Genomic DNA, 23,086 nt, shown 5'->3' with positions numbered 1-23,086 from the left:
ATATTTCCTGGAAAGCCTCGTCTGTCTGAATTCCTTCAGTCAGGTGCCTTTTTAATATCGTCCGCCTTTACCGAGGAGGAGCGATAATGTTTTTGCCCGCCTCTGTGTGTCTGTCGGTCAGTGTGTGTGTGTGTGTGTGTGTGTGTGTGTGTGTGTGTGTGTGTGTGTGTTCCCATTATATCTCATGAACGGCTCGAGCTATGAACACGAAACTTTCAGGGTATCAATATATGGCCAAAATCTTGGACGAGGTCGAAAATGGGCAGTTGGGGCCAAGGTCAAGGTCACCAAAATGGCTGCCAAAGGTCAACTAGTTTTTATCGCTCACATTTAGCATCATTATGTTTCATGAACGGCTTGAGCTATCAGCATGAAACTTTCAGGGTATCAAGATGTGGCCAAATTCCGCCTCCCCCCGTCGCTCTCTGGCTCCCTCCAAGGAGGGGCACTGCCATCCGTCCCCCCCGGGGGAGGCTCCGCCCACGGCCCCCCTAGGGGGGAACAACTCTTGTAACTTGGTCAACAGCATATTCTGGCGGGCGATTAGCATTCGGCTCCCGAATGTTTTTCTTTAATTCATTTTCTATTCTTTGTTCTTTTCTGATTTTTTTAAAATTTAGTTCTTTGATACCATTAGTACTGGAGAAGTTATACTGTTCGTGATATACTCGTAAATCACAATTCACCAGTCCGAACCATGCCACACACCATACAGTATTAGCCCCTCCATGACAAAAGGTCTCCTATTAACTGCATGAAATCATCTAGCGGCAGCAGCAGCAGCGGCAGCAGCAACAGCAGCAGCAGTAGTAGTAGTAGTAGTATGAACACATAAAGACAATCAATATACGATACTGACTTTTATTTTTTTTTCCATTCTTCCCATCTAGTCTGCATAGGAGAAACGTTTTAGAATCAGAGGGGTTGGAGTTTGGCTTCACTAGCACCCCCATAGCTATCGTGCCTTTCAAAGCTAAATAACATGGTCTGAAGGTACCATGAATAAACTACACTACTGCATCATGGTAGAGAGCTACTTAACGTGGATCTACTGACAATAAGTGTCAAGTGATCAGCCTGCCAAGGACGGTGAGTATCACGATCCTGGTATACGTGCCAGATCCACTCTCAGTCCACTTTGCGAGGTTGTCCTGAACGGTACTCACTCAGGGTATGTGCTGTGGCTGTTGCACTGACACACACACACACACACACACACACACACACACACAGCTACACATGCAAGCAAACACAGACGTACCAATACACAGACACAGACACAGAGCTGCACACACACACACACACACACACACACACACACACACACACACACACACGCACAGCTACACATGCAAGCAAACACAGACGTACCAATACACAGACACAGACACAGAGCTGCACACACACACACACACACACACACACACACACACACACACACACACACACACACACACACACACACACACACACACTATTTGAGTTAATATGTGATACTCTGCATTTTACAGTGGTTAAATGTGCCAGAGGGGAACGCCTTCACGTGATGGCACCAATATAACAGGCGGGTCAGCTGCCCATTTATAGAAACGTCCCTCGCATCCCTCCCCATCTCTCGAAAGGAGGATGGTGGAGTGCAAAAGCAATATTTCCGCATTGATCCCTTGTATTTCACGTCCGGATGAGCCTGTAATAATAATAATAATAATAATAATAATAATAATAATAATAATAATAAAACGAATCTTAATTACAAACCGTGATTGAGGCCTAACATTTCGTTTATCGGGAAAGAACAAAAATCCTAAAAGGCCTCGTCTCCCTCAAATTGAAACTCTTTACGGAAGTGGCTTGCTATTTTCAAACGATATTTACTCCCTTGGTTTCCCCCCCGATATACCAAACGTCACACCACCTGTCGCCACACCACCTGTCGTCACACCACCTGTTGTTACACCGCCTGTTCGAGCGGGAATCACGACTGCAGCTGCGTCTTAAGTACACCAACAGATGACCTAAAAGGTGTCTTAGAGGAGAGTGCTTTTAACCCTTTCAGTGTGAGTTTATTTTTTGAGATGAATAACACAGTCTAAAGGTAACAAAAATTTAATCTCTTCTTCTCTATGATGTATTTTTATATTTCCTTCTTGTTACCCTCAGACAATATCTTCATCTTAGGTCAGGCTGCAGGTAGGTAAGGACTTCAGGTAAACAAGGACTTCAGGTAGACAAGGACTTCAGGTAAACAAGGACTTCAGGTAAACAAGGACTTCAGGTAGGTAAGGACTTCAGGTAGACAAGGTGTTAATGAAGGCTATTTCTAACTCCTTCGGGTGGAAAAGCCTCGCCAAAATTAAATATAATCTGGAAATAACGATTGAACAAAAAAAAAAAAAGTAATTGGAGTGAAGGTATTAAAAAAAGATTTAAAAAAAAATGTAATTCGATTGAAGGTATTAAAAAAGATGAAAAAAAAAGTAATTGGAGTGAAGGTGTTAAAAAAATACAGGTGGATTAAAAGGAGTTGAGACCTTTGGGAAACGTGTAATTTTCCCGTGAATAGAAATGAATGCCAGTTATGAATAGATATAAGATAAATAAAAATAATGTTACAGTGGTTTATGGTGATGAATAAAGTGAGGTTATTCAATCAATGCATTAGCCATTGTTGTATAATCTCAATCCATCCAGACCAAGAGATGATTTCCAAGATGAATGGAATATAAAATCGCCCGAGAGTGACTGAAAAGGCGTCATTGAAGTCTATATATTGCCAGACGCCTTAATCCCGTAAGGGGTGGCCATGAACATATCGCCTCCATGTCGCCCTGTCCCCCGCCATTTCACTGCCCTGCTCCCGGCTCACACCCCCCTCTCTCATATACCTCTCCACTCCATCCCTCTATCTCATCCTTGGCCTCCCCCTCCCTCATTGAAGTGAAGGGGTAAATGCTACTACTTTTAACCCATCATTTAAGAGATCCTCCTAAATTTAATGAAGTTATCTAGCTGAATCAAAAGCAAAAAAAAAAAAAAGTCTCTCTCAAAACAAAGATGCTAAAAAAAAGTACAATGGACTAAACTCAAGAAACATCAATGTCTCTCAAGATGGGACGCTTAATCTCTTGCCTGTCTTGGGTTTTTTCTTTTTTGTTTTTCTACAGTGATCTTGAACTTAGAGTAATGGTCTTCTAATCTAACTGGATCTATATATGGTCAGTAGCTGCCAGTCTATAAAAAAGAATTGCTCCCTAGATCGAGGCTTTAAAAAAAAAATATCTAAACGAACGGTAATTATTTTTGATACGATGCTACTTTCCATCCATGCAAATAATAATAATCTGTCTCCTTTCTCTGTCTTTCTGTCTCTGTCTCCTTTCTCTGTCTCTGTCTCCTTTCTCTGTCTCTCTGTCTCTGTCTCTGTCTGTCTCTCTCTCTCTCTCTTTCTCTGGGTTTAGTATAGAACCGATGGAACACATTAGATAATATAAACCATGAGCAGACGATTTTATTCATCTGATCAAATACCCTCTCAAGATGAAGGAATTAACACCTTATCATGCTCATAATAATAATAATAATAATCATCATCATCATCATCATCATCATCATCATCTCGACCTAGCCAGCATCGGTATGGAAGGCCTCATTACCTGGGAAAAAAATCACCTAGCTAGAACATACTGTAAATAAGTGAACAACAAAAAAGGGCGTTCTCGTACTGAAAGGGTAAATTTGGGTTACATTATAATTACTGAAGGTTAATTGAGATTATTCGGCACTTTTGAATTATTTCACCTCTTTCTGAAATTGCATAACACGCCTGACAGTAGAAATAATAACTAGAGAAAAAATGATAGTGAATGGATGACGTCAAACAACACTGTGGCAAAATCTGACATCACACTGGCACTACACAGACATCAGTGCCAAGTGTATTGTGTTTAATGCTAGGTAAGTGTACTGGGTGTATTATTAGGTGTAGAAGCGTAAAATATCACCTGTATTCCTGAGTATAATATTACCTGTATAACTGTAAGCAACGTTGGGTCTGGTTAGTACTTGGATGGGTGACCGCCTGGGAACTGTTGGCATCCCTACGTCAAGTGGGGTTGGTGGAGGATTAGTGCCCCTCCCTGTAAAACAATTAACTCTAAGCCCCTGGCTACCCTGTCTGGGATACATGGCGTCTGGCAATGAATGAATGAATGAATAACTGTATGTTGGGTGTAAAAGCGTACATGGTAGATATATAATTGTGTATGTTTATACTGTTGTGTATAGTGTTGGTTGTGTAAGTGTATCGTAGTGTACTGTATCTTAGTGTATTGTATCTTAGTGTATTGTATCTTGGTGTATTGTAACGCAGTTTTACGCTCTTAGGCTTAAATAACTCCTGATATGGCAGTATAATTTTGTGCCTAGATTTCTATTGAAGGGGTAAGTTTTGTAGATTCTCAGCCTTAGGTTCATTTATTACACACACACACACACACACACACACACACACACACACACACACACACACACACACACACACGCATAAAAACCGTGAATAATGCTCGTTATATATCTGCAAAAGATGGTCGTTCTATTAACCACATTATATAAGACATAATGTACAACAAGTCACGCAATCTTCTTTATTAATTTTAACACTGTAGCCAAAAGATGTTTACCTCAAGATGGATGAAGTGGTTTGGCAGATACGAGGATAAAAATCAACTCACGTCATCCGTCAGTGTGTTACGTCAGCAAACAAGGTGCTCTATTTTGGTAGCACTTTGATGGAACACAGAACACTGACAAAAAACAAGGTGCTCCATTCTTATGTCACTCTGATGGAACACACTGCCAAGGAGGACGCAGTGTGTATAGTCTAATGTTCAGCTTATACCAATGGAAATAATGGCAGCTGTTTTTGGTGTTAGAATAAGAAATGAAAAAAAAAGATGGAGTCACTTCCCAAACAGTAATAAAATCGTCTGTCAGTAGCGGGAATAAAAATGAAGGTATCCTCGTAGTATTGTCTTTGCTCTCTACGATCTGTCTTTGCCGGGCTGAATGAAATCGTCACGCTCCTCTTTAAAACTATTCTTGTTGTCTCCAGACGATTTGGCCCAGCTTAGGGATTAGTTAAGGCCGTATCTAATCCCTCCAGTTTTGAAAAGGGGTCTCCTAAACTGAATAAAAGCGTCCTGATAAAAATGATGAGAATAAAATACGAAAAGGCATTATGGTAGTGAGAAGAATAATGACGATTTCGCCCTTCACCATATTACGTTCTCCTTTACGCTGAAGAAAATCGTCTGACAGTGTAATATCCCCGTAAATAAATTAACAGGTAAGTAAGTAAATAATTAAATAAAGTAAATAGATAAACAGATGAAACAGATGAAAACAGGGCAAGGTGTCATCTTCCGAACGTGGCTCTGACGGCGCGTGGGTTGTGGTGCCAAATGACACCTTGCTTACAGATGAAAGCTTGGAGGAAGGCCAGAGCTGAGATTAATACAACTACTTACGAAAATATTTTCTCGTAACTAAGATATGTTTTTGCAGGAAGAATAAGAGGTATGAAAACATTCTGAATTCTCTTTTCCTCGTCTTCTCTGCTGAAAGAAGTTGGAGTTAAGATAGGAAGTTAATGGAAGTTTTTGATTTGACGTACAGGTCCCCCCCCCCTCCTCTCTCTCTCTCTCTCTCTCTCTCTCTCTCTCTCTCACGGGACCTACATTGCCACCTGCCGGCTCACTCACACAGTCCACCACACACTTCCCTATGTTCACGAAAATTGTGTGTGTGTGAGTGTGTGTGTGTGTGTGTGGACAAGGTACGAATCTATTTAAGATCCCCTGCACACACACACACACACACACACACACACACACACACACACACACACACACACACACACACACACACACACACACACACACACACACACACACACACACACGCACCATCCATTTACACAGTCTCTTCTCCTCATCTCCCTCCACAATGAGAGGCTTCCCCTTCACCAAAATAATCTATATGTAATTAGCTTGAAAAAGACTCTATCAGGCTGAAAGGATGAATAGAGACCGTTTTCAATAACTTCAGTGCGACATAGTAATAAAATGATGATGATGATGATGATGATGATGATGATGATGATGATAATGTTGATGATGATGATGGTGGTGGTGGAAGTAGTAGTAGCAGTAGTAATCGTAGTGGTAGTAGTAGTAGTAGTAGTAGTAGCAGCAGTGGTGGTGGTGGTTGTAGTAGTAGAAATGATGATGATGATGATGATGCCAACTGAACCCCGTCTGTGTTGGCAGGACAGACATGGGAGAGGACGGAGAGAATGAGGATGGGGGTGTGTATGGTGAGGAGAACAGCCAACAACAAAAACAGCTTCGAGAGTCCCAAACAAAAAGCAAAGTAATATCACTGGTTATGGAAGGTAAGCCAAAGTAAACAGTCTCTCTCTCTCACTCTCTCTGCCAAACTACTGATTGATCTTCATATTCTTTTCTATATAATTCCTATCAGTTCTTGGTGGTCGTATTGTCATTTTATTATCTTTTTTTTTACACCTATTCCTTCAGTGATTTCTTTTTCATGCAACGCCTTACTATTTCCTTCTTTATTCTCATACGTTTAATATTAACCTAATTTGTTTTACTACCAAGAAAGAGAAAAAGTGTTAGAGTGTGTCAGGCATAAACTAGTAACGAAGAAGTGCTTGTAGCCTCCTAAACACACTGCGTCTCAGAGTCCCTTATTAACAGTGAACAAGGCAATGAATAATGTACATTTTTACAGTCCCCTTCATCTCCTGGCAACCATAATTATTTCCTTGTGGTCCAATTTCCGCTAAACTACTTTATTCAACTTGGAAGATTCTTTGACACGATATCTGTGCTTAGGTGCAAATCTGTTTACCTATCTCTTTTATTTTTTATTATTATTTTTTTAACTGGTATTATTTCGTCTCCGTGTCGTATCGTTTATAAAGACTGCAACACCTCTTCATACGTCGGCCTTGGTCACCTAAAGGCGGGTCTCCATGTTGCTCGATCTCTGGCAGCCTCCCTATGCAGTCCCTTATCCCTGAGGTCACGTTTTATGATCTCGTTCCAAGTCTTTTTTGGTCTGTCTCTCGCAGTTTCTAACACGATATTCACTGCTTCAATATACACAGTACATGCCTCCATCTATGTGCTGTATACGATCCGTGCCGGGAGACAAACAGAAAAGGCTGAATGTGAAAGCAAAATTAATTAACGACATAGCGTAGAAACGAGTTTAAGTAAACGAGGTAGAGTAAAAGGGATACAACAACATGTACAGATGATTAATATTTTTTTACGCTGTCTCGAAGTTGTCCAGGCCTAACAAGATCTTGCTAAATTAACCAATAATACTGAAAAGGATTGGAAGAGTTTGATTCTCGCTTCAAACGTGTATACTGATTATTTCCGGCCAATGCACAGGTAAAGTATCCAACCTGCCACCTGAACAGTGTAATGGCAGTGCAGGATGGGAACTACCTTTGTTTTAAATCGTGATATGCTGTTATTACGTACACAGGCAACGTATCTGAGGTGCTGAGTGCCCTGCGTCGTGATGGGTATGGTGCTGAGTGGGACCCGCTGCTACTGTGGGTGCGGCCACAATTGTGCTGCCTTCAAACCATCGCCGATCACGTTCGCCAGGCCCGCCTCACAGCCCTGGCCTCCGTCGGCTGCGGCACTGGACTGCTGGAGTGGCTCATACACGCAGTTGCAGGTACATTTCATGCTACTGAATCGTTTCACAGCCAGGTGACTTTGCTTAGCTTAGGGGAGGTTTATAAATACTGCCACAGGTACTCTTGCAGCATGTGGACCTTCAGTTGTTTGTTGTTGCTCTACCCCATCGACCACAAGCAATCAACAGCCTTCTAGTGGCAGACAGAGCCTCGCCAGGGTCAGAAAAGGGTTCTTCCAAATGGCGAGGTGCAGGCAAAATGGAGAAGGCATAACCCCCAAGAGGAAGAACTGTAATTAGGAGATACCTATGAGTAACAGTCTCAGCCCTGACTTTAACTTCTTGGTAAATGTGGTTGAGTTCCCCGCCTGGGAGTGTTGCGCAAAGCCAGCTGCCGATCCTTGGATCCACGACACTCCCATGCGAAATGCAAATAGTTAATCTGACCTCCAGCTTCCCACTAGCGAGGACTGATCTTGTGACCCTTTTTCTCCTTATCATATGTTACCTCCTTCAGTCTGAGCAGGTATTTTGTTATTTATTCCTTGCCAGACGATTTTTCTCAACTCAGGAAGATAATATAGTAGTGAGAGTTTAAAAGAGACTATTTTTAACCCCTCCAGTCTCGCCAGAGCTAAACAAAATCGTCTGAATGCAGCAAAATCAAATCCAAACTAATCCAGCAAACTGAAGGACTTAATAGACAAGGTGGCCATAATAACGATCCACTAGAAATGCACCTGGCAGTATCTTGTGTGTTGCGAGGGCGGCTCAGTCTGCTGGTGTGGGCGTGGGTGTGGCAGTGGGAGTGGGAAATGAATAAATGATGTAGGGTAGATGCAGAGAAGACACTGAACTAACCCCACAACACAAGAAATGGCCCGGCGGAGTGGAAGTGGACCGGACGAGTATGGACCCCTTTTTTTTGTGTCCCCAGGTGTGTCGGTGAGGGGGTACGAGGTGAACCCGGAGTGGTGGGGGTCCAGGTACTCCCCCCCCACCTTCATCCCCATCACCTTCACGAAGATGGGAGCAGACACGCCCACAGTACCGCCCACGCACGCCCTCATGTGCTGCTACTTTAATGACGGAGCGGCGTTTCGGTGGGTTGCTGAATGTGGCGTTACTTTACTGATAGAAAGGCTGTTGAATGAATCTATAATGTGCCTAGAATGTGCTGTTACTTGTCTAATCAATCTATAATGTGCCTAGAATATGTAAAAATGCTTCTGATTAAATGATGTTGATATTTACTTAATCCGGTATCAATAATTTGCTTCTATCTCATGCTATGTTTGTTTTCCGTACTCTAATGTGTTGTTACTTTATTGCTTATTGACGTAGGGGTTGTTTATTGTATCTATTGTTGCATATTGATATCTAAGCGTCTAATGTGTCTAATCTGCTGTTACTTCACTGATCTAAGGGCTGTCTAACGCTGTCTAATGCTATCTAACGTGTCTAGTGTCTTGTGTTGTGACTTCAATGATGTTCTAGTTAGCTGTCGTGTTTTATGTTAGTGATGGTGAAGTTGCCTAATGCTTCTAATATTATCTAACGTATCTTGTGTCTAATATGCCCTTATTCTCAGGTGGCAGGGCTGTCTTCTAAGGTGTCTTAATATTCTCTAATGTCTTAATCGTTACTTAAATGATCCAAAGTTGTTCCTGTCAGCTGGTAAAACGTTAAGTCACCGATGAGAAAGCTATCCATTGCATCCATCACGGTGTTACTCCAAGAACATACAGGATAAAGAACTTGTTATATCCAATCTAGAATATTAAGTTTGCTAGAGAGCCTCCTAAATCCACGAGAACACAGCCCCTAAAGAGTATAGTGTTATTGCTAGTTAGAGAGACCGCTAGAACTTCCTCCTTACGAATTTATTTTTGTATATGGTACGCAAATTTCCTCTTGTATGTAAGGTATGCATTCTGTGTCCTTGAAAAAGATGTAAATGAAATACGTAAATAAACCGGAATACAGAAGTAGTTATGGAAGAGGCAATGAAGAGGTTTATAAATAAAGGAGGATATTGCCCTTATTAAACAACTCAAGCAGTGGGCCAACGTCGACTGATGATGATGATGCTGATGATGATGATGATGATGATGATGCTGATGATGATGATGATGATGATGATGATGATGTCTAAGGTAGGTTGTAATGAGAGCAATGATCCAATGCACATTAATGAAGATGGCAATGATAAAGATGGATCATTTCTGGAGCACTAATTAACTGATTCGCTCACTCATTTATCCACTTATTTATTCATTCACTTATCTATTTTCTGCAGTGAGTACGTGTCAAGGTATGAGGGTCCAGCGTTGCTTATCATCGGCTCAACAGACGGGCACCACCGCACCGACCCACATCCCCTCTCGTACAAATACGTGTCCCCTTGGATCCTAACCCACACACACCGCATCTCAGACAGCGACCTCCTTGCCTGCTACCTCCGCCAAGACCACAGCCAGCAGGATACGTGACTGCTGTTCTGTTTTGGTGTAATGAGTTAACCTGAAGGAGTATTATTCTCCTTTATCCAGCATTTTATTCTCTGTTTACCTCTAGTTTTTCTGTATGTACTCTGTGTCTGATGGGTGGGTACCGAAATACCAGTGGCCTTTTAATACCTAAGTCTAAACTCTTAAGGCAGGTGAGAGATAGAGTGAGGAAGGACCAGGCCTACCAGGTGGAAGGAAAGAGAGAATAGGAGGTATCCCCAATTAGTTGGAGGGGAACAGGAGACTGATTTGTAGGTGGCACTGAATCTGATTTATACCCCTCCTTGGGTAACGTCTTCATCGCACCCAGACCTTCTAGAAAGCAAGCATGCCTGCACACGGTGGTGGCAGATCCCCTTTCCATGCACCTATTGTGTGCATACTGCTGTAAAATCACCACTGGCTCGGCTATGGAGGTACAGTGTTTACAAGCTGTGGTTTTTCAGAAGTAATGTCGGTAACACGACGGTGGTGTAGATTTAGAATCCCAATGGAATGCCTGTTGTTTACACTGTACCGAGCCCTGTGACTGTGAACCACGTATTGAATTTTCATCTCGGGTATATCCATTCCTTAGCTTGTGGTGAATGACACATTTTCCTCAGTGTCTGTGCACTTACTATATATGACAACCAATATACACCTCAAATGACACTGTACACCACAGATAAAATAAGTTTATGTGAAAAAATCAGGTGAATCGACCAGAGAAGTGAATTAAAAGCATAACGATACATCAGTTTTATTTCAGTGCAGCCGACTGTGGGCAACTGCCTACTTGTGTTTTGAATGAAGTGAGAGGGATAAAAGAAGTGACTCCTAATGCCTTCTGTACATAAGTCTAATAAGCTCTAGTTCCTTCACGCAAAATGTATTAAAAACAAGAGCTTCACATTACATATGGCGTATCTTTTAATTCAAAGGCATAGCTGAATGTATAGATGCCTTGAACTCATGAAAGAGAAGACATGATTGAAACCTCTATAGATAGGATCATATGTGACAGAAGAACCAGCTACTCAGTACAAAATTCTTCGTTTGTCTGGATTTCTTACTAAGCCATTCTTAACCTGTTGCTTTGTGTCTTGGGGATTTAAGATACTATGGAATCTGAACCTCAACGATAAGAGTTATAAAACCAAAACCCAGCCCCAGGAGCAGGATCATAAATGGCCCCTGTAAATGCGTCACGGTGAGAGCTCTGGCCGTGTTTACTCTTCGCTGATCACCTTCGCCTTCCACCACCGAGGTACTATGTCCTTCTGAGGCTTTTTGCATCCTCTGCCGCCGCTGACCCTCAAGTTGGGTCTTTCTTGACATGTCGGCTACCCATTTTTCATAGAGTCCTGCCTGAAATTAAATAGTGTAGTCTTTATAATGAATACCCATACCTTGATAAAATAGTGCTCTCTCTCTCTCTCTCTCTCTCTCTTTTATATAGTACCTAAAGATGATCACCTACGAGTCAGTTCAGTATTAGCAGATAATGTCAGGATTAATTATTGTGTTATTCCACAGTGGCTCCCTCAGTCACAATCCTGATAATTTGAAGATGGAGATAATATTTACACCTACCGTCCAGTGTGTGTGTGTGTGTGTGTGTGTGTGTGTGTGTGTGTGTGTGTGTGTGTGTGTGTGTGTGTGTGTGTTTACAATGAAATCCTGTTATCGTCAGTCAAAACAGACACGATTTTAGGGACATAGAAGGTCCTGAAAAATGGCAAAAAAAACTTACCTCCATCACTGCCCTAATGACCCGATCGAGCTGGGGTTTATAAGGTGCGTCGTGAGGGATGGGCCAGCCAGAGGGACCAGGATAAAGTGACTCCCGACCTACGTACAGTCTCGTGTTGCCATCCGCCTCAGTGAAGAACTCGGCTATTTTGTGTTGCAGGAAGCGTCGGCCTCCTAGATGGGCTTGGCTGTAATTTTTTTGAACCCGCACATCACTATTATTATTATTATTATTATTATTATTATTATCATTATTATTATTATTATATTTACTAGTTTTGAATCTTGCCACCTACAGACGATTTCTTAAAGGCCTCTCTGTCAAACTGAACTACACCGAATTCTTCTGCCTAAGGAGTAGTTGCCTTACATGTCTAAGTGTTAATAAAGCTAATAAACGCAGAAGGAGGTCTTGCCTTCATAGCACATCCTTTAAGTGCTGAATGCCTTGCTCTCTTCTTCAGCAGGATGTCTCTTTAAGCGGTCTAGAGTTTGTACGCTCACTCTGTTACAAGCAATACATTCTTACGTTCATCCAAGTAGCACCTTCTTTGAATCCCACACTTATTTCTCTCTGTCTATCCTCACTCACCCCAAGGTATGTCTCTCCTCCTGTGTCCTGTATCAGTTTCACAGTCAGATATTTGTTCTGTGCAATACATACGTTCATCGAGGCACCACTTGCTCTGAACCCCACACTACTCCTCTCTGCCTACACCCACTCTCCCTAAAGTATGGCTGTTCTGTGTCCCGTCATCCATCATCATCATCATCATCATCATCATCTTCGTTTTTCGTCCTTCTGTTCCCATATTCAAACTGGGGTGGGACGTGCGATGGCTTTTCTCCCGTTATCCATACAGACCCCAGTACTAGTTCTATATGTGCTGTTAAATATCCTAGTGCTGTGCCATCTCTTCCTCTGCTTCCACTTCCAGTCACCTCTTGCGGATCGGACGTATACTCACTGGCAAGGTCTTCGCTCCAGTTGGGGTGTTGTAACCACTAGACCACTGAAATCTATTTTAACTTTGCCTCACACTGCCATATCTCCACCTTGAATGCTGAGCCGTAACAAGATATTAACAGGAGAACATGGTGCTAGTCACGAATAAGTGCAATGGAAAGGAGGCAGAGTTGAGGTCTGCTCCTATTTTACTACTAAGGTACCGGAAATAATCTGGGACGAAAATCTCCGCCAAGTTGAAGTGGAAGGAGTATAGGCACCTGTCCTTAATGCTTCACTACATCTGGCTTACTTTTTCTCTATGGCCCCCGTCAGTCCTTCCATTAGTGGGGGTCCGACTGCCAACAGCTCGGCCAGGGCGTTGAATAATGGCGAGGTCGATTTCTTGTAGTAGGTGTAATGGCTGGCACCGAAGGAGGGTATTGTCACTCTGGAAAAAAATAATGGTTCGTCGGTTCACTGTGGTTTTGAGGTGAATTATGTGTTTTAATGAATCCGGTGATGTGTTAATTTTCCACCAGACCACAACACCTCCACCTTGAGGACTAGGGACACCTGCATCGGCGAGACGAAGCATTGTTGAGTATTATGATTTTTTGACTGGATGTTGTGGGTGGTCTTGTTGCTGAGATATGACGATGTGCTTGTAATGAACGAGCAACAGCGTAGGCTATAGGTCAAAATGATTTCTTTTTATTTTTCCTTACTTGTCAACAGTTCGAACCAGCTGAGGAAGTGTGTCTGCTCGCGGTGGAATATTTGGCAGCATGAGAGAGGCGGTGAGGTTGCCGCGGTAGGCTGAGGCCAGGATGATGGCGAACACAAGCCAGGTGGTCACCAGGATGCGGGTGGAGGTGGTGGTGGGCAGCAGTGGCGGAAGACTCTGCCCCAGCAGCATCCCTGTCATATCTTGAACCACTATAGCCACACCTGCACCCCTGCCAGTGTACTCCTGCGTCATCACACGGCTCACCTGTGCACACACACAACACTGTTACATCTGGAACCACAACTCTTTGCATATCTGGGACTACAAACCAGTGGGGTAATATTTCCAAAAATTCTTATTTCTGATTAGGTTGCTAAGATCTTATGGTTGCATCATTAGCTGAATACATATTAAAGATCATGTGTCAAGAAGTGGGTTGGTGGAGGGTTAGTGCCCCTCCCCGTAAAACTAACTCAGTGACAAACGGGCACTCCTTGTGGGATTATGGCGTCTGGCTGTAGATAGTTCAGGTACAACACTGAATGGGATAATGGATCAAGAAACGACGGCTAATTATTTACCACATAGAGGGCGCATGGCACCATAAGGAGTGTCGCGAGGATAGCCAGCCACACCTGCCCTGACAACGGGTAGTAGACGCTCAACCACCGCGGCATCGGTCCGGGCTTGGCCATGGCGAAGGAGAAGTAAGAGAATTCATAGACGGTCGTGAAGTCATGTTCCTCCAGCCGAACCGTCATTATGATGTGGTACGTGGGACTCATGAGGGATTTTCTTTCACCTACCAACCTTGTTACCTGTTGCAAAGGGATTATGTCAATTTAAAAGGTAAAAATCGATGTAGGGAAGGGGTGACTAAAATGGGTTTAATTGTCAAAAATGTTGCACAGAATAATCAACAAAAGCAAATAGATGACAGAATGCAGCTTACTTGTAATTTAAACCATCCAACAAACACAGTACTATGGGTAAGAAGAAAAAAAAATTATCGGAGCACATATGCGTGAAACTATTGACACCACAGAACGAAGGCCTCTAAAATATTCGTGTCCCTGATGTTAGGAGGCGCCAAATATACCCAACTAACGATATCTCTTGTCATATAGCAAATCTTACCTTCGCCACACCTTCCCTTCTCTTTCCCTCACAGTAATCCACATCCTACTCCAATTTCTCACCCCAACCCCCTTCTTATCCCACAATAATTTGCTGGCAGAAAGGTTGCGGAGGGGGAAAGAAAGGCAGTTCATTAGTATTAAGCGTTTTTGTGCTACGGTATCGCTTACCTCGGCGCAGAATATCACTAACCTCAAGCCAGTTCTCTGTAGGAAGGTTCCGGAAGGTGAAGTTAAGGACACTGGCAGTGGTGGTGAAGAGTTGATAATCTGAACCCACGTATTTAACACCACCATCAGAATCAGTCTTTTCCTCCCCCCAGAACGGCATGTAGGGTAGCGCTGTTATGTTGATCGTCTCGCCATGAAAACTGTAAATATAAAGTAACATTAAAACTGGGACAGATGTGTTTTTTATTTTTTTATTTCAGGATGTGTAAATACAATAAGCTTCGTTCTGGTGAAGGGACCATGTGTTGTGGGACTACAGTATATGCACACGCCAACAAATACCTACACTTACTTTTCATATTTGTCAGGGAAGAGAGACAGGTGTGAGAGGAGGTGTAGTTTCCGCTGAGGAGTCCAGGTAGCAATTTGGGTCACCTGGGCACCACTGGCACTGTACGGCAGCCAACTGTACACCACACACCTGACGCCATGGAAGGAACATCACATTTGACTCGTGACAAGGGACTCACACTTCCAGGCTCACATGTTTAGCTAAGACAGAACAACTTTTGAGGACACAGCTTCTTACAGAGACCGTGTTATATTCCAGGCCTCAGTAATGGCTGTTCTGTAGCCTGCAGACCAGATGACAAATGTTCCCCCTGGTTTAAACTACACAATAATATAATCGTATGTGTTGAAACGTCTTTATTTTCCTCTGCATTTCCCTCTTCAGTGGGTATCTTATCTGTGGTCATCTAATGCTAACCTTTCACTTGACGTGTTGTCCTGGATGTTGAGGATTGCGACGTTCATCATGGTGAATGTCCAGTGTTGAGGTATGAGGGTGAGAAGGTGGTGGAGGGGTAGGCGGGTGACCACCAGCAGCCTGGTGAACCACACCAGCAGGCGGCCCCTGAGGGACCACTCGGCCAAGGTGGCCAGGAAGGTCGGGTCCTCACTCACCGCCACCACCACCGTGCACCAAGACAACACACGCACCTGTGGTTATACAGTTTATACTTATTTGTCCGGCGATATATCTCTAGTGTCGTCCAGACTTCCTAGATATTCCAAACAACAATCTTCATGATGATATGATGATGGCCAGAACCTCACCTGGCGAGCGAGAGGAGCCAACTGCAACAAACGTGCTGTGTTGTTGATGTCTTGTGTAGCCCCACGCAGCTCAAACACCGCTGTGGCAGGCTCCCCAAGGCTGTGCACGAGCTACGGGGTGGATGATGACAACATAACGACTAAAAAAAGAAGATTAATACCACAAACACTGAACGACTGCAAAATAACGTTTCCCTTAAAGAACATTTGAAAATCTTAAAATATCTTGAACTGAAATGCTAACACACACACACACACACACACACAGACACACACACACACACACACACACACACACACACACACACACACACACACACACACACACACACACACACACACACACACACACACACTTCAACTGGATACAAGGACGGCCAAAGCTTGAAGTGCTGTGAGAGCTAAAAACATCCTATCATTAAGGCTAAAACCTAAACTCCCATAATGGCTAAAGGCATCGAAAGTCATCAAGCCAAATAACTAAAATGAAAAAATGGAAACACAACACACTTATGGTTTAATTATGACGAGGAAGAAAATACCGAAGTTTAAATGATATGCGGGTTTATAAATATGAGTATGTATAAGGGGCAAGTATTAGGAGAGTGAATATAAGGCTGGGTTACCTGATAGTGAGTCGAGGGTGAGGTGGCTCCGTCTGTGATAAGTATGAGTGAGCAGGATGGGCTGACACTGGCCTCCACCACCGCCACTACCACAGCACCGCCAGCCACACCCACCTCCGCCACACCTGGACACAGCAACCATTAACCTGGCCTTGGTCCGTATGTTCCCTCCCTAACGCCTCTTCTTTACCGATTTATTTATGGGTGCGTCTAGTTAATATCAGTTTATGTAGTAATTATGACGGGTGTGCTTTGACGGATTAACATGACACAGAAGAGGATACTAAGGAGTCATAAGTAAAATAAATCGCTTAGGAGGAGGTGTTAGGAAGCTTCATTTACCGACGAGGATACAGGCCCTTATGCATAGGTTGTTGTTTTTTTTTTTTTCTGTTCTCTGGTGAATTTGAAAACCGAACTTTCCTCCGATTATTTTTTTTTTTTACCATTTCTCACGGAGACTTGAGGCCCGCAAAGAAGCTCCCTAACGCTCCTCCCTAAGCGATTTAGTTTTATTTTCCTCAGTGGATGTTTTACGGGCGCGTCTTGTAAAAACTGTGTTGTCATATTCGGTATCACAGTTTTCTTTTTTTCCGAATTGTACCATTTCCCTTTCCCTTAAAAATTATTCCGACTTAAACAACTCAAATTTTAGCCATAGTCAGACACCGCAGCATCTAGAATACTCCCTTGTTAGAAATTTAATAGTAAGATTGATAGTACCTGAGAGATTTCTGTTCCCTTCTTGCTTATTGCTTGTTATTTAGTGGTGGAATTAGATAATGTTATGTATATACACGATTTCCTTAACTCATCTTCACAGCAGGCAATATATTCCACTATCCACCTCCTATTACAGCTTAGGATTTGATATAGTGAGGTAGCAGTTATCAGTCAACTTAGAGTAGTAGTAGTAGTAGTAGTAGTAGTAGTAGTAATAGTAGTAGTAGTAATGGTTATAGCCCATGGTTCATCTGAAATGTGAACCCAGTGGACTGCAGGCTGAAAATGTCTTCCCGCAGTCCATCCTTCTCCTTTTAGGGTATAAGAAGGGAGGTGAGGGACGTTTGTATAACCGGGCAGTTCCGCAGCCCAGTTACGTCAGTGCCATCACATGAAGGTGTCTCTCTTCGGCACCCAGGATGGAATAAATCAACGAAGGTGACGACTACCCGCTTACCGTGGGAGGCGATGTTTGCTTGAACGAAAAGACACAACGCAGCAGCCACACCCACCGCCCCGCACACCCTCACACCCACCATCATTTGTCACCTGTCGAATTTTTACAGGACTGTTTGAATTCCTGCATTTATTTACAGCTTTACACATATATTTTTACATTTTACTCTTGCTTCCAGTAGGCTTGAACCGGGAGACACTAGGAAACAGCAGCCACACTCACCTCCCCGCTCACCTGAACACACTCCATCAGTACCTTAGTCACCTGTCGAGTTTTGCAGTACTGCTTGATTTCCTGCATTTATTTACAGACACTGAATGCAGAATTGTGTGTGTGTGTGTGTGTGTGTGTGTGTGTGTGTGTGTGTGTGTGTGTGTGTGTGTGTGTGTGTGTGTGTGTGTGTGTGTGTGTGTGTGTGTGTGTGTGTGTGTGTGTGTGTGTTGCTCTTCCAATCCGCTAAATTATTAGTCAGTTGTTAATGGTTCCACAAACTTATGTTCCCAAGTGGCTTCCTGTAATGTCATCTTTTATTCACAGCCCAACACGAGAGAGTTTACAGTGAGCTGGGTAAATAAGCCAGAAAATGAAAACTGGCTTTAGTATATTGACAAGTACACTATAAGGGCAGTTTTTTTTTGTATCTGTATTCGCTTTTATTATATGGGAAAAAGTAGGCGAAAAAATTAAGACTCGAACATTGGGAATTTGCACCGCGCCGAGTAAATGAGTTAGAAAATGCAATATGATGTTCAGGTGTTCGAGATGTACACTGTAATATATTAGTTTTTTTGGTTTTCTGTTCGGTTTTACATGCACGGGAAAAATTAGGAGACAAATTAGAGTCTAACGTGCCCGAGTTTGAACCACGGCGATTCTGACTCGGAAAATGCAATATGGTAACGCGCGTTCGAAATGTACATTATAATTCGTTTTTTTTGTTTTCCTTTTTTTGGATTAGTTTTTATATGTGTGGGAAAAATAATAATGGACAAAAAATTTCAGAGATCCTTTGCTCGTAACCTCAAGCCAAGTTACGTCCAGGAATGTGTCAATATGTTCGCGTTGTCTGGGTGTCGACCGCCATCCCGCCAAAGCAAATAACAGCGATTGGTCTGTGTAGATGATAAAATAAGCAATGGCGTACTGAGAATACTAGTTCAGAATACGATAATCTTGATCAGGGAAGTACGGTACATGAAAGAACACAGTCTATCCATCCATGTATCGTCTCTCTTTTTCTCTGCTTTTGATTTTTGAGTGTTATAGAGCAATCTCTTAACAACAGATCACATTCAGTTCCTAATCAGTAAATGGAAATGTTCGAAGTCGAGAAACCTAACATCACTCTGCACTTCTCTGCTTCAGGGCACAGAGATTCGAGGCTTCGCTACCTTGGTCCGGAACGTTTTTGGGTAGGAGACTCACCTTTCTTAGTAGTTTTGAAAATAAATGATCTCCCAACACCTCTGAACCAATGCGAGGTCACGATAGAAACTCCAGCTCTTAAACTCTGCCACTTGACCTGCATGGCGTCTCCCTGGAGCGTCTAGGCGGTCGTCTTGATAAAAATGTAGAATATTCCATCGTATTGGAGGGTTTTAGAGGAGGTGGAGGTCATTAGACTTCCCCTCACATATCTTCCATACTAATTATGTCGTGTGGTGGATAGACTCTGTTTTAATTACATCATTATTTGGGTGGAGACTCGTTTTAAGATCTTTATTGTGAGGGCTTCTTCCTCACCTGAATAAAATCAAGAAATGTATTAATAAACTATACTTTTTATATTACAACATTTAATGGTGATTGACTCTAACCTCCCCACTATGAAGGGTCTCACCTCACCTGGATAATTAGTCTGTAAAAGGAATACAAAAGAGGTCACCTGTATTACAAAAATCTATACTATCCACGTTGGCAAAACAAAATTGTGCTCTTCCCTTGTCCAGATCAATAGCACAGGCAGGTATAAGAGTTTGCTAATTAATTCCCACACTTCTGGTCCACACTGTTGGCTAATCTAACTATAATAAGAGAGGATTTATGGAACTCTTCTTGCCTATAGATAACTTCCTGATACTATGCGTCAGGGATGAGAGAATCTGTTGTGTCAAAGATCAGAAGTTGACAGAGGAATATTATGAGCACTGCTGAGCGTGACAGTGCCTATGGTTAATAACTCTCAATACTGACTATCGTGTGTGGTGAGTCTGACAGTGATATACAGAGTCATTAGTTACGTGGGGCTTTATGATTCACGCCCCTAATTGTGCTGACGTAATGTTTACCAAGAGATGTTTGCATAGACATTACCTGCTTAAAATTGCATGAGGACATCTAGAGGGTACCGGAGTGTTCGATAGGAAGGTTGAATTTCACTGTATTTATTGTATACCAGGAGATGTTTTTAGAAATTTAGATTGATGTGGACAAGGAATTAACGTAAACGGTGAGCCTCGTGAACAGCGCTCGATTTTCTGAAGACATAGATGCTTCAGTGAATCAGGAACTATAAGAAATTAGAGCTGAGTTGAATGAGGGTCTGTCTATCTATCTATCCATAGGCCGACGCCCTAATCCCGCAAAGGGTGGCCACAGACAAAACGCCTCCAAGTCGCTCTGTCACCCACCTCTTGACTGCCCTCCCCCCAACTCACTCCCCCTTCTCCCTGAATGAGAGGAGTCTGAAATTAATGAACAGATCTTGAATTTTGCTCACTGTTAGCTTGGTTTTTTTTCTTCTTAGAGGGAGCAGTCTTACGGAATTCTGGCCTTTGGTTCCTTCTTCTTTGCATTAAAAAAAGCAACCTGACACTGAATAAGAACAAGACAAAAAATATGTTTAAAAGGCATGATCAGTCCAGTCAAAATTAGGAGCCAACTAGAATGTGTTAAGGAATACATATAGTACAGACAGAGTTCAGAGATTTTCAGTTCATGACAACGAAGTGAAGCGTAGATTAAGAACGAGATGAACGATTTTTGGTACACATTTTAACATCATGGCTAAAGAATTACCTCTAAGTAAAATAAAATAAAATAAAAAAAGTATATAGCAATCCGTGGGTCCTTCATTCTCTTGGTTATGGATCGAGAACACGGAATCTGATAAAATCCTTGAGACTTGAACTTAAGCTGATCAGAGAGGATTGGAAAGGATTAGGGGTCATATGGAGAGACAAAAAGAGAGTTTCCTGGATAAAGGGACGGACAAACGTAGAGAATAAACAATACAATAAATACGGTAAGCATAATTGGACTTAGGCAGGTAACGTCTTAGTATAATTAAGGACAAAAAGGTAACTGAGTGGCGGCCCAGGGATGGAGTGGGAGGATGAGGCACCCACACGAAAATGATGGTGAGGCGAATTTCTAAGTTTTCCTGTGACTGGACTGAACAGCCAAACAGTCAACAGGTCAGAGTGGAGAAAGCTGTGGGTGGGAAAGGTGAGACTGACCAGGAGAGCTGATGGTGGGTGGCGCGGAGAGGGTGACCGAGAATGAAATGGATACGAAGAGGGTGTAAAGCAGGGAGGTGTTGTCGAGGGAAAAAAAGGTAGTTATTGGATCCAGACAAAACCTCTATTGCCAGGGCTCTTTAGTTGAGACCACCCCTCACAGGACACGGGGTTAGACTATACACAGGTAGAGACAGGTAGACAGGTAGATGATGCCTAACGAAACTCACCTGGTTGTGTCGAGGCGGAAAGAACCCGGGACTGCTCCTGCGGCCTCAATAAATAAGGTGTGGTGGCAGGGAGGCCGGGAGAGGCGGGGCTACCTGTACCTGGCCAGTGCGCGTGTCACCTGCGTACATTTCCTCCAGGTAACACAGGGGGCTTCGTAACACCTCTCCCTTACTGGTTTATTCCACTGTTCTGCAGGTTAATAATTGTGCTCTATTTTTGCAGACTATATCGATGGTGCTAAATACAAAATTAAAATACTAAGGTGTACTATGGAAAATAAACCGCTACGGAGGAAGTGTTTGAAGGCCTCCTAAGTCCACGAGAATACGTACCCTAGCACCCTTCCCTCAGCGATTTATTCTGCAAATTTCACCTTCTTATTCTCTTGTATGTTACTGAAGCAAGCTATATCCGTACTTGAAATACACGAATCGTTAAGGAGAAAATGATATAATAAGTACAATAATTCGCTATGAAAAAGGAGTTACGAACCATCCTATACCAACGAGAAAAAGATTATAAATAGTCACATCCAACCAGTCACATTAAAGTCCATCATCATCATTATCATCACCATCACAATCACCACCATAACCACCATCACTACCACCACCACCACCACCATCATCACGACCACCACCACTACCATCATTATCCATGTTTTATTATCGGGACAACAGAAAGTTTATTATTAAAGATGGAACTCAAAAAAATCGTGGCGTTATTTTGCATTGGATTTAAGCGTCACTCCATCCGTCATATATTGCAACACATTACTCTCTGATGCGTTTGTACTTCAGCAATTTACGGAGAAAGCAAACTCTGATTTCACGCAGTTTTTTTTTGTATTGATCCTGTTGTTGTTATTATTATTATTATTATTGCTATGATGATGATGATGATTATTATTATTATTACCTTTTATTTATATTTTTGGCAGGTGCGTATCAGACACTGGTGCAAAAAAGAAAAAAGGAGAGAAAAGTGGATATCACCTGACTTCAATATTTCATTTACGCATCCTCGCAGCTGTTTTAAAAAAGGAAAAGAAGTGAGAGAATCCTGATGCCCATTCCTCTTCATGTCTGTCTGTCATAACTTTCTTTGCTGCGACAGATGACAGCAAAGGAGAGGTTCAAAGTAATAAAAAGAGTTTGACAGTGATCAGTGATACGCTTCCAGGCGGGAATATGTAGAGGGAAGCATTTTATTATTATTATTATTATTTTTTTTTTTGATGCAAGAAAGAAGGAACCAAAGGCCACGAGACTGCAAATTACTCCCTCCAAGAAAACAAAAAATAAGATAACAGTGAGCCAAATCCAAGATCCGTTCATTTCTAGATGCCTGGACACACTGCGTTTGACAGATTGGAGATCAGTGGCAATAGGAAATACAGACAGGGGGAGACAGTTCCAGAGTTGACCAGTTGCATACAAGGACTTGGAGTAACTGATTAGCACGTTAAACTAGCAGCCAGAAAAAAATACATTTCGATTTTTGGG

The 23,086-nt window shown here is 42.5% G+C and overlaps 2 protein-coding genes across 2 annotated transcripts; one reads left to right on the top strand and one right to left on the bottom strand.

Annotated features, from left to right (window-relative positions):
* Positions 1-6,333: 6,333 nt before the first annotated feature.
* LOC145416930 (uncharacterized) lies at positions 6,334-10,232 on the top strand. The gene is made up of 4 exons (XM_080285786.1): positions 6,334-6,451; positions 7,582-7,779; positions 8,678-8,843; positions 10,040-10,232. Exons 1-4 carry the CDS (start codon positions 6,334-6,336, stop codon positions 10,230-10,232), a joined length of 675 nt encoding a protein of 224 aa, XP_080141912.1.
* Positions 10,233-11,351: 1,119 nt separating this feature from the next.
* On the bottom strand, positions 11,352-17,974 carry LOC145416929 (ionotropic receptor 21a-like). The gene is made up of 11 exons (XM_080285785.1): positions 17,893-17,974; positions 16,713-16,837; positions 16,087-16,197; positions 15,737-15,969; positions 15,320-15,448; positions 14,990-15,167; positions 14,242-14,478; positions 13,659-13,924; positions 13,244-13,381; positions 11,986-12,172; positions 11,352-11,600 (listed from the first exon to the last, which is right to left on the bottom strand). Exons 1-11 carry the CDS (start codon positions 17,972-17,974, stop codon positions 11,352-11,354), a joined length of 1,935 nt encoding a protein of 644 aa, XP_080141911.1.
* Positions 17,975-23,086: the final 5,112 nt, after the last annotated feature.

The sequence above is a fragment of the Coenobita brevimanus genome, chromosome 108 (genome assembly GCF_032717465.1).
Source record: "Coenobita brevimanus isolate Jiangsu-jjx chromosome 108, ASM3271746v2, whole genome shotgun sequence".
NCBI lineage: Eukaryota > Metazoa > Arthropoda > Malacostraca > Decapoda > Coenobitidae > Coenobita > Coenobita brevimanus.
The sequence above is the reverse complement of the archived record's forward strand: the minus strand, read 5'-3'. Positions and strand labels throughout refer to the sequence as shown.

Bases quoted from the DNA above. Each gene is read 5' to 3' on its own strand.
- LOC145416929 (XM_080285785.1), bottom strand. From the start codon at position 17,974: ATGGTGGGTGTGAGGGTGTGCGGGGCGGTGGGTGTGGCTGCTGCGTTG. The intron at 16,838-17,892 runs GTAAGCGGGTAG...TGCTGTGTCCAG, and splicing joins AGCAAACATCGCCTCCCACG to GTGTGGCGGAGGTGGGTGTG. The intron at 16,198-16,712 runs GTAACCCAGCCT...TCCACCCCGTAG, and splicing joins CACCCTCGACTCACTATCAG to CTCGTGCACAGCCTTGGGGA.
- LOC145416930 (XM_080285786.1), top strand. From the start codon at position 6,334: ATGGGAGAGGACGGAGAGAATGAGGATGGGGGTGTGTATGGTGAGGAG. The intron at 6,452-7,581 runs GTAAGCCAAAGT...TTACGTACACAG, and splicing joins AATATCACTGGTTATGGAAG to GCAACGTATCTGAGGTGCTG. The intron at 7,780-8,677 runs GTACATTTCATG...TTGTGTCCCCAG, and splicing joins GCTCATACACGCAGTTGCAG to GTGTGTCGGTGAGGGGGTAC.